Source organism: Centroberyx affinis, unplaced genomic scaffold (genome assembly GCF_046629955.1).
Source record: "Centroberyx affinis isolate AG114_WGS23_722 - 3 ecotype Tasmania unplaced genomic scaffold, CSIRO-AGI_Caff_v1 ptg001603l_1, whole genome shotgun sequence".
Classification (NCBI taxonomy): domain Eukaryota; kingdom Metazoa; phylum Chordata; class Actinopteri; order Beryciformes; family Berycidae; genus Centroberyx; species Centroberyx affinis.
In genome coordinates, this window is record NW_027280048.1 from 60437 (window position 1) to 76706 (window position 16270).

General features: G+C 43.6%; 2 protein-coding genes across 3 annotated transcripts in view; both read left to right on the forward strand.

Annotated features, from left to right (window-relative positions):
* LOC139651187 (polycystin-1-like protein 1) overlaps nucleotides 1-9977 on the forward strand; it is a 31656-nt gene extending 21679 nt beyond the window's left edge. The window contains 21 exon segments of the mRNA XM_071528046.1: nucleotides 73-172; nucleotides 353-481; nucleotides 579-752; nucleotides 886-1066; nucleotides 1339-1433; nucleotides 1557-2170; nucleotides 2344-2428; nucleotides 2570-2752; nucleotides 2827-2945; nucleotides 3026-3136; nucleotides 3307-3415; nucleotides 4713-4924; nucleotides 5162-5396; nucleotides 5952-6056; nucleotides 6414-6554; nucleotides 7004-7138; nucleotides 7831-8067; nucleotides 8597-8758; nucleotides 8980-9144; nucleotides 9281-9393; nucleotides 9890-9977. Coding sequence (XP_071384147.1) covers nucleotides 73-172; nucleotides 353-481; nucleotides 579-752; nucleotides 886-1066; nucleotides 1339-1433; nucleotides 1557-2170; nucleotides 2344-2428; nucleotides 2570-2752; nucleotides 2827-2945; nucleotides 3026-3136; nucleotides 3307-3415; nucleotides 4713-4924; nucleotides 5162-5396; nucleotides 5952-6056; nucleotides 6414-6554; nucleotides 7004-7138; nucleotides 7831-8067; nucleotides 8597-8758; nucleotides 8980-9144; nucleotides 9281-9393; nucleotides 9890-9977 — 3493 coding nt within the window.
* A 1029-nt stretch (nucleotides 9978-11006) lies between these two features.
* On the forward strand, nucleotides 11007-16222 carry pdia4 (protein disulfide isomerase family A, member 4). Of its 2 annotated transcripts, none has more exons than XM_071528043.1 (10): nucleotides 11007-11289; nucleotides 11799-11979; nucleotides 12259-12464; nucleotides 12577-12715; nucleotides 12972-13177; nucleotides 13436-13594; nucleotides 13697-13848; nucleotides 14322-14478; nucleotides 14627-14860; nucleotides 15440-16222. In XM_071528043.1, the coding sequence occupies exons 1-10, from the start codon at nucleotides 11208-11210 to the stop codon at nucleotides 15853-15855; spliced, it is 1932 nt and encodes a 643-aa protein (XP_071384144.1). In that variant the 5' UTR covers nucleotides 11007-11207; the 3' UTR covers nucleotides 15856-16222. The 2 variants fall into 2 exon arrangements, with proteins under 2 accessions (XP_071384144.1, XP_071384143.1); XM_071528042.1 differs by having other exon boundaries at nucleotides 11007-11283; nucleotides 15440-16219.
* The last annotated feature ends 48 nt before the right edge of the window (nucleotides 16223-16270 follow it).

Sequence of the window (16270 nt, forward strand, 5' to 3'; positions counted from 1 at the left end):
CAGGTGTGCATGTAAATACGTTCAGTGATGAACTCTTTGGAGTCCTAATAATCTCTGGTTCTGTCTCCTCAGTGCAACAGACAGTCTAGGCCCGGTGTGGGGGGTTCACCTCTGGCACGACAACTCTGGACCCTCTCCAAGCTGGTACCTCAAACAAGTGGAGGTGTGTGAGGTAATGTCCACCTCTTAAGTGTGTATGTGTGTCTTTTCCTCCTATAATCATTATGTATTGTTATGATTATACCCTTTTCAGGCTACTTTTCCACAAATCTCAGTACAGAATCGGATGTTTTTGCTTGGACTTTCCATGTGGCCGCATCAGGACGGATTGTTTTTTCTACTTTTAATGTAGGTGAACAGAGGGCATGTGATGGGACGCTCTTGGCTCTTCCTCGGTCAATGCTGGTTGGCTGTCAGCGAGAGTGATGGCCGGGTGGAGAGAAGGCTCAGGGTTTGCACTCAGGGAATAGGCTTTTCCAAGGTAAAACACACACATGCACAAACAAACCATGTATTTGAACCTCTGTAACCTATATTCGTGTGACCCTGTGTGTTTTTCTCCACCTGTGTGTTTGCAGTTGCTGTATCTCAAGCTATCTGACTACTTGGCTGACTTCCACCTCTGGGTGTCTGTGTACAGCCGTCCCTCCCCTAGCTCGTTCACACACACTCAGCGACTTAGTATGTGTCTGCTGCTGCTGTTGGGGTACACATGTGTCAACACGCTACTCATATCACAAATGGAGGACCAGGTAGGTTACTAAAAAGTAACAAATATTGTATGTGTTAGCTGCTTGGCACCCAATCAGGCTCAAAGTACTGCATTTAGTTCAGCATTGAGTTTCACTGCCCACAAAGCATTGATTCCTGGTCCCTTGTTTGCAGTTGGCTTTTGAGTTGGGCCTCATCGATGTATCAGCTGTTTCCGTGAGGACGGGTGTATTAAGTGTGCTGGCAGTGTTGCCCGTGGCAACGATGATATCCTTCCTGTTCCGTTTGCATGAGGTCATGCTGATGGGGTCAGGAGTCAAGCTGGAAAGAAAGCCTGAAAATTACTCTTTTGAAGGTGAGGACTGACATGGAATGAGTTTAGCCTCAGCACACAATTTCTCCTCTATCCCAAGAAGGGAGAATGAAAATGCCAACCTTGATTATAGAAGAAGTCAATTTTCTCCTCCTCCTTTCACACAATTTGATATCTTTTCATCCTGTTCTGTTTCCATGACAAAACACATTTCCCCTTTATCCTTCTTTCCAATGTTCTCTTGTTCCCTCTCTTGCCTTTTCTCCCTCTCTTCTTTCCTCCTCATCTCTGTGCTTGTCGCCGTCTCCCAGCAGATTCCATGTTAGTGAACAACATTGTATTGGAGTCCCGTCTCTCCTGGAGCGGTCTTCAGCAGTGGGCGCAGGAAGCCTGGAGGAAGAAATACCAGGTCACACTTAGAGCAGTTCCTTACAACATAAAATCTCTTCCTCTTCTCTCTGTCTCTGTCTCTCTCTCTCATAACATTTCTTCATCCCTATCTGGCACCTTACATCTATTTTGTTTTCTGTAGGGCCCAGACCTGGTCTCAGTGTCCACTGGGGATCTGGTAAACAAAGACAAAAACGAGGAACCTGTAATCCAAAAAGATTTAGTCATCAGGAAGGAGGACGCTCTGGAGATCCAGGGCAGTAGGGAACTGGCACTTCAAGATCTGAATACTGAGGGGAACAGTGTTGACCCAGTACCTCAGGGAAAAGAGCGGGATCTGGTAAGCCAGAGCAGCAAGAATCATGCGACCCAGAAAGATATGTCGACCAACAGGAAGGACTGGAATCTAGTAATGCAGAAAGATCTGGTGAACAGTAGGAGGGATGGGGATCTAGTGGTCAAGGCTAATCACAGGAATCTAGTTACCACAGACAGTAGGAATCCAGTTCATCAGAAAGAACTAATTAATCACTGCAACAAGGATCTACAGACAGATGGGGATCTAGTGATTCAGAAGGAGAAGGATCCAGTCGCCCAAGTGAAAGGCTCATCAGACTCTGGCTTTGAGGACGGCAAGCTTTTGCTGTCAGGGAGAAGAGTCAGACCAAGACCCCACTGGTGTCTCCACCTGGCGTGGACACTGTGTCTGCTGCTGTCCCTCTGCTGCCTGCTGCTCTCTGCACTGCTGGGAATAAGGTAGGGGGCATGAGACAACGTCCTGGGTCATCATGAAGCTGTGTGAGGATCTGAGTATTAAGCCAGTGGAGATAATGCTTAATTGATTTGTTATTAATTCATTGCATATGTTTTGAAACATGATTATCTTGTTCATAGCATATCATATATCATGCTGTATCTTATCATGTCAGGTTCAGCAGCAGCAAGGTTCTGCTATGGATCCACTCCCTTTTCTTCTCCCTGATCTCCTGCATCTTCCTCATCCAGCCAGCCATGGTAAACCAGCCTAAACACTCAAAACCTGATCCAAGCCCAACATATCAAATACCAACCAGTCTTAGCAAAAAAAAACTGTCAAGCACTATTTTTAGCCAGTCAACTCTTTGCACTTGAAACCTTGTTCTTTCTCTTTTTCAGATACTTATAGTGGCAGTGATCGTCTCCTTGTGGTACAGGAAGAGGACAGACTTTTATAGTTTCTGTGGTATCATTGGGTTTGAGATAGAGAAACTGTGGAGCCAACATGGCGGTTATCAACCAGAAGAGCTCCAGTTAAGGCCATCTGCCTTCCCTCAGGAAGGATGCTCATACCTTGAAAAGGTAGTAGGCAAACTATTCTATTCTATTCTATTCTATTCTATAAGACCATTAAGACAATTATTTTTGATTGGCAGCTGCTTGTAGCTCGTCAGCGAGCCCGGTACCTGCGTCTTGTGCGCCCGCCCACTCCAGCAGAGCTGAAGAAGACTCATGAGAAGAAAAGAAAAGAAACTCTCATCCATAAAACACTCAGGTGTGTGTGTTTGCCTGTGTGTGTGCCGAAACGGTGCGAGACATTCTTTCTCACACTCTCTCTCTCTCTCTCTCATCCAGGGAGTTGTCTCTCTATGTATCCATGCTAGTCTTGTTACTGTGTCTAACCTACGACGGCTCCTTCAGTGACCATTACCACCTCAACAAAGCTGTCAGAATACAGTTCACAAGGTAACACATGCACATGCTCTCGCTCTCTCTCTCTCTCTTGCTCTCTCACTCTTTCCTCTCTCTCACACACACACACACACACATACACACACACACACACACACACACACACGCACACACATATAAACAAACACACAGACTCTCCAAAATCTTATTTTGACTTTACTTAGGGACCACCATAATCCATTTCTGTCCATCCAAAACCATGATGATTGGTGGAAGTGGACTCAGACCGGTCTGCTGAATGTACTGTACAAGACGTCTTCTGCCACAACCAAGGTGAGCTGAGACTAAAAGCTCTCCAGTGACTTTCGTCACTTTCTCAATTTCTAAGCTACTCTGAAAAGGATTCATCCACTGTCCAAATGAGGAGAATTGGGGATCAGATAACTTAAACTGTGAGTTTCAGTTTGGTAGGAATCAGTTGTTACTCCCACTTCAGCTTCACTTCAAAAAAAAGAAAAAAGAAAAAAAATTGTGGATGAGGTCAATGGACTTTTAGCTAGCTTTTAGCTAGTTTGTGATATATTGTGCATGTGATTCTCTTCCACACATTAAAAGAAATGTCCTTGCCTAGGACAAGGCATAATTCATGTTTGAAACTAGTCCTATTTTTGTGTGTGGTCTTGACATTGCATGTGTAGACAGACAATTGGTTTTTTTTTCACCTTCTTCACTGCTCCTCAGGTTGGTGCCATCCAAGAAACACACGTTCTGATTGGCGAGCCAATCCTCTGGAAGACTGAGATTTCCAACTCATCTCAGTGTCAGGTAGCCCAACTGACATATACTATATGTTCATAACCAGATTACATGCAGTTACGTAGGATACGTATTCCTACAGCTAACCCACGTAATCCTACAGTTATGTAGGATTAGACTACTTACTTAACCTTTACTGACTCATTTGATTACAAACACTGGACATTATAAGTAGTTACAGTACAGTTACTGAAACAAAACTCCCCATGGTTTGTGGAGGTAAAATAATCCAAAAGTGAAACACTGGATCAATCATCTTGAGTGATCCAGTGTATTTTTTTAGCCATTACAATTTCAAGCAAATAATCAGTCACCTGCTATGCATTATACTTTGAAAGATTCCTTCCTAGTTCTGGACATATAATACTCCTCATAGAACAGCTGCTTTGTATGCAATCATATCCTCCAGCAGAGGGTGCTGTTTCACCAACATTGGCCCGGGCCACAATTGGACCGATTCCACTCCCGCCAGGGTTGGGTTCAGTTCATTTTCAATACACACAATTCAGGAAGTGAATTTACTTTAAAATTCATATATTGAACTTTTGGCATGAAAATACTGTAATATCCAATCTATGTAGTTATGATCAATTGCAGTGACTGTTTACATTTTGAATTGACTGAATTGAAAGAGAATTAACCTCTGCCCTGATACAGTCCACAGTGATACTGGAGATGCTAAACTAACTTTCCTTATGCTACCACAGTGTCACAGTTACTACAAGTAACTTTTTGCATGTGCCTTTGACTTGATGTACTGTATCTGCTGACTGTGTGTGTAGGCGACTGTTGACTTTGGCGTGTTCCTCTCCAGGCGTTGCAGGGAGTTGAGTTCATTTCTGCCCAGGTCTCTGGTGGGATGGCTGGCCGGGTCACAGAGTGTCCTCCCCTCTTCTGGTTTGGGAGCAGAGCCTTCTTTTATCCGGGCTCCGCTCTCATGTTTCCCACGGCGGCAGCTCAACAGATGTGTGGTCATCTGGGCTGCTACTCAGGACCAAGCGCTATGGTTGGCCTGGGCCTCACAAGGTCAGAACCACACACACACACACACACACACACACACACACACACACACACACAGTCCTCACATGGTGGAAACACTCTTATTTGAATGTTTGTATCATTGTTTTTCTTTAAAAATGCCAAATTAAGATCTCCATTGAAATATTTTCCAATTGCATTAGGTTTAATCCATGTCTGTGAAACCTGTTCCTTGTTCCTGACCAACATCATCATTAACTGGGTCTCCTCTGCCTTCCCCAGGTCTGAGGCTGCGTCCAAACTAAAGTTCCTGCATTCAGGTGGCTGGCTGGGCAGACGAACGGTGGCCCTGAAGGTCCAGATCACCTTGTACAGCCCTGCACCCAATTTGTTCAGCAGTGTGACCCTGCTCACTGAGCAGAGCCCCACCGGTGTCTTACTGACCTCTGCCAATGTCCAATCAGTTAGGATCTATCACACCCCGTCTGTATGGGGCTATGGCGTTATGGTATGCCAGGTAAAAAACAAACAAACAAAAAACCACCGTTGTCTTTTATCAGCTTAAGAATTAGGTGCTAGTAGGAACAGGAGGACATCTGCCAAGTTAGACTTTCATATGACCAATGTCCCTGCTCCAAAAAAAAAAAATTTAATAAGAAAGACTATAAAACTACCTAAATAAGAGCTCAGCTCAGTGGGCAAAGAAGTCCAAACGCGGACAGAGAAAAATGAATTAATGAAACTATGATGTTTCACATGATTTAAAAGGAAAAACAAGGACTTGATTTAAATGTAAAGAATGCTGTATATTTTGCTCAGGACTAATGAGCTTTTGGGCCAGCTTTTTGTCAGTTAGCAGTAGCTTTGACCTATGCCATTCTCATCCTATGAATCACCACAAAATAGCCACTAATATCTCAGTAATGGAAAAAGGCAAAGGTATGAACTCCTACAAGGACAAGAATGTCACACTGGTATCATCATTTAGATAATTTGAGTAAAACTTCAGGATGTTTTCTTGATTGGTTGAGAGGCCTGAAGGTTCACCATGTTTCCTCTTCCTCCCCTCCAGCTCCTCTTCCTCCTCTTGTCTCTGCTGCAACTCTGTCGTCAAGCATACACTGTAGGACAGCAAGGGCTGATGGGATACTGGAGGACACCCTGCAACTGGCTGGAGGTGAAAAAGTTGAAGTAGTATACACTATAAGTAGTCTAATGCACATAGGCAAAATTACACAAATACATACATCACACATACATGCACACACATCTGCGCACACACACAGACACACACACATACACACACACACACACATATACACAGAGGCACAAATGCACACAAACAAGATTGCAGTGACCTAGCTGAAAGGGTAAACTAACCTCTTGGTCTTAAACAAACAAACCAGTGAAATAAATCGCAGGGAAAAAGTATCTGAAGGGCATAGTGCACAGCATGGTTGATGAAATGTGTTTGATTATACTTTACTGGTGTAGAAATATTTCTCTCTCTAACTCTCTCTCTCTCTCTCTGCAGGTCAGTCTGCTGACAGTAATCCTAGTGTACTATGTTTATTACATCTGTCACTCCATTATCACCCTGGAGGTTGTGGACCTGCTGCAGAGACATGACTACAGAGGACACGTTGATGTCAGCCTCCTGGCTGTCCGGGAACAAGTGAGAGAGGGAGGGAGGGAGGGAGGACGAGAGTGAGAGAAAGAGAGATAAGAGGGAGGTAGAGAGAGAAAGGAAAACTAATATTTACTCTTGAGTAACAGTTCGCTGTATGTCCTGCTTCGTGTTTAGTTTATAACGGCTTCAATAAGCCAGTTCTGAGTAATTTATTGATATAACATTACTAAAACAACTTTTACATTTAACACGACATACACTACTTTTTAAGAAGATACAGTATATATGAGATTCAGTGTTTTTGCCAAACATACCACTATAAAATAAGTATGAAAAATCTAATTTCAACACTACTTTGAGCTTATGAAGTGCTTTTAGAGATTTTTTTAGGTGTTTTAGAGATTTTTTTTAGGTGTTGATGCTGAGGATCATGACAATGACAGTGATGGTGATGATGATGATGATGATGATGCCCATGTCCTTTGTGTCTGCAGCAGATCCGTACTCTGCGTGGCCTGATGCTCTTCCTTCTCTCTGTGAGGTGTGTGTCTGTGTTGAGGGTGAACAGGACCGTGGCTACATCTGCTACAGTCTTCACACAGTCACTCTCCAGCCTCTTCTGGCCAATGGTAAACACACAGTATAACAATGAGAATGATAACACTCCTTTGTCATTGACATTATGAAAGGCCTTCATTCCAAATCAATCTACAATCAATGTTAGAAAAAAAATAGTGTTAAATGATATTAAATAGTCACAAATTTAAAAATATAGATGATTGCATCCTCAAAAATTGTGCTGTTTTGTAAGTAAATGTAATAAAATGTATGAAACAGTAACAGTATGAAAACAGTTTGAAAACAGTTACAATCCCTTAGCACTGATAATCTCCTGTCATTGCTGTTGGTCTCATTGACATTCTGGACTTCCGTACATGTTATTCAGTTGGGCAACATCTTTGAATTGAAATTGAGTTTTTAAAACCAGCAAGACTATTTATATGGTGATATTATAAAGAAGATTAAGGAGAGGTTATGTGCGTGGCATTATAAGGTTCTGTCTTTGCTCAGAGTAGTTTTGAGATATGAGCATCCCACACATGTGATACTAATAGAATCTTTCTAATTAGACTCAAAAAACAATTTCTCAAATCTGCTGCAGCCATATATAAAGACTGTTTATAGAGCTATTTCTTACCAAAATGTCAGAACCTTATGATTCTAAGGTGGAGACTTGATAGACAGACAGACAGACAGACAGACAGACAGACAGATAGATACTGTAGTTGGTGTTAATAATCTGCCCCTTCTGATGTCCCAGGTTTCAGGACTTCTCCTGTTGGTGGCGCTGTCCTGTGTGGGGAACCTGCTGTTCATACAAAGGTCCCGGGCTTTCAGCTCCCTTCCCCGCTCCCTTCAGACCCTGCTGTCTCACTGCTGGGGCCTCAGGGCAGTCAGGGGCCTCTTCCTCTCGGGATGCGGAGCTCCTAGCAGCTTCTCAGATATTGTCTACCATGGAGCTCTCTGTCTCACCTCCTCTGTGGTGTGGACAGCAGTGGTATGAACATTTCTGAAGTCATTTCATTTTTTTTGGTAATTTACCTTTTTTTTTTATCAGGGAAACACATTGAGAAAATGTTCTCTTTTTTATGTGAGATTGAAACATAGCATAAAAACACAGGACACATAGGAAAAGAATAAAAAGAAAAATACATTAGAAAATAATATCATGTAAAAACATAAAACAGCAATAAGTACTAGGAACAAAAGTAGTTACATTCTTATTTGAACATATCTGCCACCAATGCTTTAAACTCACTCAACAGTGTCAGACATGTGAGTTTAAAACCATTATAGGCAGCCAGATTGTGAGTGAATGAATAGAGGAGAGAATGGATGATTTATGCATAATGATGCTTGAATGAAGTGGGGTGTTGAGTGGATGAAAGAGTCATGCCAAATGCCCTTAAATATGTCCCTTGGTTGTCATTCTTTGTAGAAGTGCCTGCTACACGTGGACAAATCAGTAGAAATCCAGCACATTTAGCTCACTATTGTGTTCTAACAGCCATGTCTCTTCCTTCCAGGTGATGTGTGTGGTGTCTTCATTGGTCAGAGTTGCCAAAAGAGCCCACTGTAGGAGGGATGTCTTCACTCTGGCAGAGACAGCCACCTACATCAGACACAGGGTTTCTGTGTTCACTGGCCAGCATAGACCAAGATGGACAGAGAACCAGACTGAGAGGAGGGTGAGGAAACTCCTACTTAAACAGCAAAATGTCCAGTTAACTATATTACAAGGACTTTTAATAAGAAAAATAATAATAATATGTATAGAATTTTTGAAAATCAACATATCATTGTCAAATAAATTGTGATATCTTGGTATAATTACAGTAAACAAATGAGACCATGGACGAGACGATTGGTAGACTATCTCAAGCCATTTATTTTTCTGTTTGTTTTTCAGAACTACTACCTTGAGGAGTTTGAGAGCCTGGTGGACGAGCTCTTGTTCAGGCTCAACGCCCTCTCCAACAGCCTGCACCACACTCTGCCACCCAAGGCCCATCGCTACAGGGAGGACAGTCCCTCCATCTGCCCCACACAGAAGCCCTGCAGTGTGGACACACAGGTGAGCAGGCCTGGGGTGAGACACAGACACCCAGAAAAAAGATTCAGACACATGCATATAGTACATGCACACATGCACAAAGTACAATAGGACACAAGCAGCTTATATTGCTGTTTGAACACTGTTTCTGTTACAGTGCTTCGTAAAGACACACATGACAGAAGAGACGATAGCGAACGACCACACAGACATCAGTGACCTCTGTCTGCCAAGCCATGGAGAACACTCACCTGCATCTCACCTGCTCAGGTAATAAAGTTAGACCAGCATCTATTGAGCCTATAGAGAAAAATCCACACATTTTAAAAATTATATACGAATTTAAGTTTTTACTGCTACCAAATTTTTACATGACAATTTATTCCAGCACCACCAGGCTTGAATTGGAGACACTGCAATTCCTACAGCAACAAGGCCAAAGCAAAGACAGTCTCTCCTCAGACTCCATCAGTATTCCTCTGCAAGCTGGAGCAAGATCTGAAGGAAATCCAGCGAAATCTAAAGTTCCTCCAAAAGACAGAGAGCTCCAGACTTCATCAGGGGGACAAAACTGCCTCTCTCACCCGGAGTCAGCATCACTCAGGGGGGTTCGGACAGCAGATCACAGGCCCAGTAGGCGGTCAGTCCAGAGTGATGTTCTGGAGAATCAAACCAGCCAGTGGACTAAGACCACTGACAGCTGTTGGTTAAGTAAAAAGGCTTACAGGAGTCTCAGTAAGAGTGGGACAGACTCTAATTTAGGCAGTCAGGCCACCAGGTACACCTGTACAGAGGTGGTGGTGGAGGTTCTGGTCCACGAGAAGCCTGGAAGTGGAGAGCTGGGGAAACAGTAGGATCCATCAGGAGATCCACAGCTGGAGCCAGTCTGACAGTGCTGGGACAGTGCAAGTGATTAGCGAGAGGATCTTAAAAGTCTAGGTTGTGAGGATTCCTATCATGTTATAGAATGGTATGTTCCCAATGTCATATTTTATCAGTGGGTCCACCATCTCTTTCTAGGCATCCACTTTTGTCAAATAACTATTTGTTGGGTCACATTTGACTTGAATTTTCTGTGTGTTTGATTGATTTTGTCTTGCACATCAGAGCCAGTGGGATTATCTTAAAATGCAAACAGACCATCACACACCCCAGGCAGACTGAGGCGGAACCTCAAAGAACCTGAAAGGATTTTTAATAAATATTGACCTAGGTTTGCTCTATAAATATTTGTTGTTAACTGTTGCTACACCGTGACACTTACATGGGACATGACTGTGAGAGGGAAAGGGGGTGTAACTGTATTGTTTTGTGTCATAACTGATCACAGATGTGTGGACTTCCTTCAGTCATCATGTAAGCTGCCTATCACTAACTGAAGGAACAGTGTTGCAATAAAAACTTTTCAGAGTGTACACTGAAATTGCATGACTGGAACTGCATCAGAGCAAGCAGCAAATAACGGGCAGAAACAGGTGGTGTTATTGTCATATCAATGTTACCAGGCCCACATACTGATGATTGTGCAACTAGTTTAGAATCGTTTTTGAACCTAGTATAGCAATTATATTTTAGGTATTTAGCTGACACTTACTCACTTATTTGACAGGACACATGGTTGTTAAAGGACGAGGTTTGGCTAAGAATCGAGCCTGTGCCCTTTCGGCTACTGGACGCTCTCTCTCTCTAACCCACTAGCGCACATACACGTACTGACAGCCTGAGGTCCCTTGAAAAGTCTCCAAGAAGCAAACAATACGCACAACTATCCAATGGTATTCTCAAACGTACAAGATTGAGGAATTGAGTGGCGAAACGCGATTGGAGGACGGCCGATGATGAGGACCAATCAGAGCGTGGCAAGTCAGACAAGTTCCAGACGGAGGAGGTGGCGTGCGTGATTTCAGAAGTGTTTAGTTTGTATGAAACCACAACCCAAAGACACATATAACCACACATCAGTATTGATCCCACTCAACTGACCGTACAGCCGATAATCAGTATTTACATGACAACCATCAGCGTTATTAGCTAGTTGGCTACATCGCACGTCATTAACGGACTGACCGCATCATCTCTTGACAATGAGGAAGGTTGCACTGCTGCTGATTGTGCTACTTGGCGTTGCACATTTTGCAGCTGTCGTCAGATGTGAAGATGGTGAGTGTTCGCTCTTTTGCAAGCTTATGGAGTTACTGCAACTACAGGAACTATTAAAGCAAAGCATTGTTGCCACTGGCGCGTGGGCTGCAAGGTAGTGTCATGCAAACTAGCCAAGTTAGATGCTCTGCTAGTCCTGTTAGCATGCTAGCTAATAGTACGAGCTAGCTAACGTTAACAGGATTGTCATGGCCAAGTACACAAATGCAGTTATCAGGCTCTTGACCGTGTTAACACTTGGCAGCAGGCCTGTCATAAAGTCTTAATCTCTATCAGATTATCCGGGTTTCTGCTGTGCTTTTTCAGTTTGCAAATCCCTTCACTTACTAACAGGATGCATGTTAGTGAGCAAGCCCAACTTTTATGTCATCACAACCATTCAACCCATACCTGACTTATTTAAAAAAAAAAAAGTAAAAAGCAAAGCAAGTAGGATTTTGACTGGAGAGACTCAATAACATAGAGTGTACTCCTCTTTTAAATAGCTTGTATCTGTATTTCTTTCCTTGTGTAAGATGTTGAAGAGGAGAAGGAGGAGGAGACTGATGATGAAGACAGTGACGATGAAGAGGATGATGATGAAGATGATGGGACAGAGGTGAAGGAAGAGAACGGAGTGCTGGTTCTCACGGACAACAACTATGATACTTTCATGGAGGGCAAGGACACAGTTCTGGTTGAGTTTTATGCTCCATGGTAAGTTTGTCCGTCCTCATCTAGAGAAACCTGCTTAACTTGAAATTCTTGATTGTTGGAAAATGCAACCTGGTGAGGATCTGTCACAACTTAAAATTATATGTGTCTCATGTTATTCAGTAAATAGCAGAGCAGCATCAGAAACAATATTTTGCCATTTGAGTATTTTAAGTCACACCCTATTTACAAACATATTTTAAAGTTTGCCTCTTTTCCCACATCCCTGCCAACTTTTGTGCATCATTTGTGGATCTTTCTGGATTCTTTGCTTCTCCTTAGGTGTGGCCACTGCAAACAGTTTGCCCCAGAGTATGAGAAAATTGCTCAGACTCTCAAAGAGAATGACCCGCCTATACCTGTGGCTAAGGTGGATGCCACCAAGGCCAGTCAGGTGGCGAGCAAGTTCGACGTGTCGGGCTATCCCACCATCAAGATCCTGAAGAATGGGGAACCTGTGGACTACGATGGAGACAGGACAGAGAAGGGTAGGAGAGATGCAAAACAAAATGATGCATACCTGTCCTCTTTCCAAAAAGCTTAAGCATCAAAACCATTGTGGTTGCCATTGTTAATGTGGTAAATGCCTGTTTGTTGCAGCCATTGTGGCCCGGGTGCAAGAGGTGGCTCAGCCAGATTGGAAGCCGCCTCCTGAGGCCACGCTGGTGCTGACCAAGGACAACTTTGATGAGACTGTTAACAATGCCGACATCATCCTGGTGGAGTTCTACGCTCCATGGTCAGTCATCACTGGAAATGGCATGAATACAACCAGTAGCAGCTCAAAGCAATGTTTTGCCATCAGCTGTAGCTGGAAATTGGTTAATCTTTTAATTCTCTCACTGTCAATGCTGGTTTTGTTGGCTTAAAAGTGAGTTTTGACTCTAGGTCAGCAGTTAATAAAGTGATCTTCTAGATGTCGCAACTTATTCATTGCAACTCTTAAGAATATTGACGCTTCCCTAATCATTGGCTTGTTTTAATTGGACCTTCAGGTGCGGACACTGTAAGCGCTTGGCCCCAGAATATGAGAAGGCGGCCAAGGAGCTGAGCCAGCGCACTCCTCCCATTCCTCTGGCCAAGGTGGACGGCACCATTGAGACGGAGATCGCCACACGCTTCGAGGTGTCCGGCTATCCCACCCTCAAGATGTTCAGGAAGGGCAAGGCCTTTGAATACAATGGACCCAGAGAGAAGTTTGGTAGGTCATCTATTGTCTCATGTAGGAGCAATCCCAGTGTTACTGATGGAATAGGCTTCATTTATGCATGGGGTGCCACCACTAAGGGTTCAAGTCCAACCTTGCCACTCACATTCCTGTTTTCCCTGTTTGTCCATGCATGCTAAGGTGTTTATGTGTGTGTGCATACGTGTGTGTATGCACATTTCAATTTCTATTCATTCCCTTTTTTGATTCAAAGTTTGTAGCTGACCTACACATGTGTGTCTCTCTCTCTAGGCATTGTTGAGTACATGGGTGAGCAGGCAGGTCCTCCATCTAAGAAGGTGCAGACAGTAAAACAGGTGCAGGAGCTCATCAAGGACGGTGATGATGCCGTCATAGTCGGTGTGTTCTCCAGTGAGCAGGATGCAGCCTTTGAGATCTACATTGAGGCCTGTAAGTACCACAGTACTACTATGGCTGTGTCTAAAGCAACTTAGCAAAAAGGTCATCTTTGAGCCTTCAAATACCAATCAACTGTATGTGTCCGTCTGTCAGGTAATACACTGAGGGAAGACTTCACCTTCCGTCACTCCTTCAACTCGGACGTGGCCAAACTGCTCAAGGCCTCCCCCGGGCAGATCGTCATGGTTCAGCCTGAAAAGTTCCGCTCCAAGTATGAGCCGGAGTCGCACACGCTCACTGTGGAGGTATTTCCCCCATTTTTATCCTTTCATCCTTCAGTCGCATCACTTTCCAGCTGCATCGTGAAACAAGGAGGCCGGGGGACGAGGCTAGAGCTTTGTAATTGCTGTCACTAGCAGAAAAATGTTGCTGCTGCCAAATGAAAACGTTGTCTCTGCAGAAAGTTCACTTTTCAAAAAGTCAACTAAAATGCCTTGTTTTCTTCCTCTCCGCCTTTCTTCTTCTTCGGTGGCTTTCAGTGCATTTTTAAAAAATGTTCTCATGGGGTTTTGAAGGGGTTTCGTGGGTTATGAAACTCTCTGAACCCATAAATGACTGTGTGGGCTTTCAGTTTCGTTAAAATGCAAAATGAAGGGATAAGAGGGTTGTTGCCTGACAACAGCAAAAATAGAGTCTCTCTAGTTTCAGATACATTTCTATCATATTTGGGGGAAAAACACATTCCAACCTAAATTGCATATATTTATTCCTCATGTAGGACTCCACACCAGTGTCAGAAGTGCAGGAGTTCTTTAAAAAGCACGTGGTTCCTCTGGTGGGTCACAGGAAGCAGAGCAATGACCCCAAGCGCTACACCAAAAGGCCGCTGGTGGTCGTGTATTATGGCGTCGACTTCAGCTTTGACTACAGGAAAGGTGAGTTTCTCTGATGGCTGAAAAGATGTTTAACACATTTACTCACACCAACTACAATAACGTGATACTCAAACAACCACTAACACCTATGTAAGATTAAGTACATCTTTGTAACAAATCTCTTCACTCTTGTTTCTCCTACTCGTAGCCACTCAGTTCTGGAGGTCCAAGGTGCTAGAGGTGGCCAAGGATTTCCCAGAATACACCTTTGCCATTGCTGACGAGGAGGACTACTCTGATGAGCTGAAGAGCCTGGGCCTGAGCGAGAGCGGCGAGGAGGTCAATGTGGCAATTCTGGGAGATGGAGGCAAAAAGTTTGCCATGGAGCCCGAGGAGCTCGACTCCGACGTGCTGAGAGACTTCGTTATGGCCTTCAAGAAAGGTGCGTTTTCTAGTTTTTGTGTCCTTACAAGGTTGTGAATTTTGAAGGACGACATGATGTCAAAGCAGCACCAAGTGCATGTTTTGCCTGAGTTGTGATGTTGAAAGTGTAGTTTCTCACATGACAAATTACTTCTCTTTAGTAGACTTGTACCATTTAAACAATTTTCTAAAGGTCAGGTTTCCTATGGAGGTCTGGAAAATGAATTTGTTCATGTCCAGGTCTTTAAATTTTACAAAAGTTGAGAAAAAAAGAGGATAAAGGCTTCATACACACATATTATATACATACATATACATGGTTGTAGACTCATGGAAATTTCACACTGTGATGTCTGTTGTTATGAACAATAATCTTCAGCTATACAGCGATATGACCTAGTTGACAGCCATATTGCCCAGCCACTGTCACCATACATAATACTGAACACTGACCAATCCAGTCAACAAAGTAAAAACAAAATTTTGAGATGGAAAATGTGTAGGGATCCTGAAGTGTGCGTCACTTTGCTCACAATTCACACTGAATATAAAATCACAATTTCTCTGAATTTATTTTGTGCGTGTGTCCCATCCACAGGCAAGCTGAAGCCCATCATCAAGTCCCAGCCTGTGCCCAAGAGCAACAAAGGACCAGTGAAGGTGGTGGTGGGGAAGACCTTCGACGAGATCGTCATGGATACCAAGAAGGACGTCCTGATCGAGTTCTACGCCCCGTGGTGCGGCCACTGTAAGAAACTGGAGCCCGACTACATGGCTCTGGGCAAGAAGTACAAGGGGGAGAAGAACCTGGTGATCGCCAAGATGGACGCCACGGCCAATGACGTGCCAAACGACAGCTACAAAGTGGAGGGCTTCCCCACGATATACCTTGCCCCCAGCAACAGCAAGCAGAGCCCCATCAAATTCGAGGGCGGGGACAGAACACTGGAAGGGTTCAGCAAGTTCTTGGAACAGCACGCCACGAAGCTATCACAGAACCGAGACGAACTTTGAGAGTTTCTCTCTCGCCAAGTAGCTAAGAACTCTTACCATGCTAGCGCAGAGTCTTCTGGGAGGCAGGAGGAGCCTCTGGGAAGGTGAAGGGAGGGCAGCGGAGGAGAAGGGCGTTACTGAGTTGCTGTGATTACAATGTTCAATCATTGTTTTAGTTTCTGTTCATACCAAGAGATTCTGCTTTCTTCTGTTTCTAAAAGCATGTAAGCACTATTGGAGATTTAAGTCTTTTTAAATAAAACTTAAAATGATGGCTCTTTTTAGGCCAGCACTGAAGTGTGAGGCTACCGGTGTTGTAAAATGAGTTCTTTTGTCATTACGAGGCTGTAATGGAGCATATGACACTGGTCAACTTGGAAAATGATTTGCAAACAGAATTAAATTATGGTCATATCTTTATCCACCATCAGCAATA

Excerpts from the sequence above, each read along its gene's own strand:
- pdia4 (XM_071528043.1), top strand. The coding sequence starts at position 11,208 with ATGAGGAAGGTTGCACTGCTGCTGATTGTGCTACTTGGCGTTGCACAT. Across the intron at positions 12,465-12,576 it reads TGGAGACAGGACAGAGAAGG|CCATTGTGGCCCGGGTGCAA; the intron begins GTAGGAGAGATG and ends TGTTTGTTGCAG. Across the intron at positions 14,861-15,439 it reads CGTTATGGCCTTCAAGAAAG|GCAAGCTGAAGCCCATCATC; the intron begins GTGCGTTTTCTA and ends TCCCATCCACAG.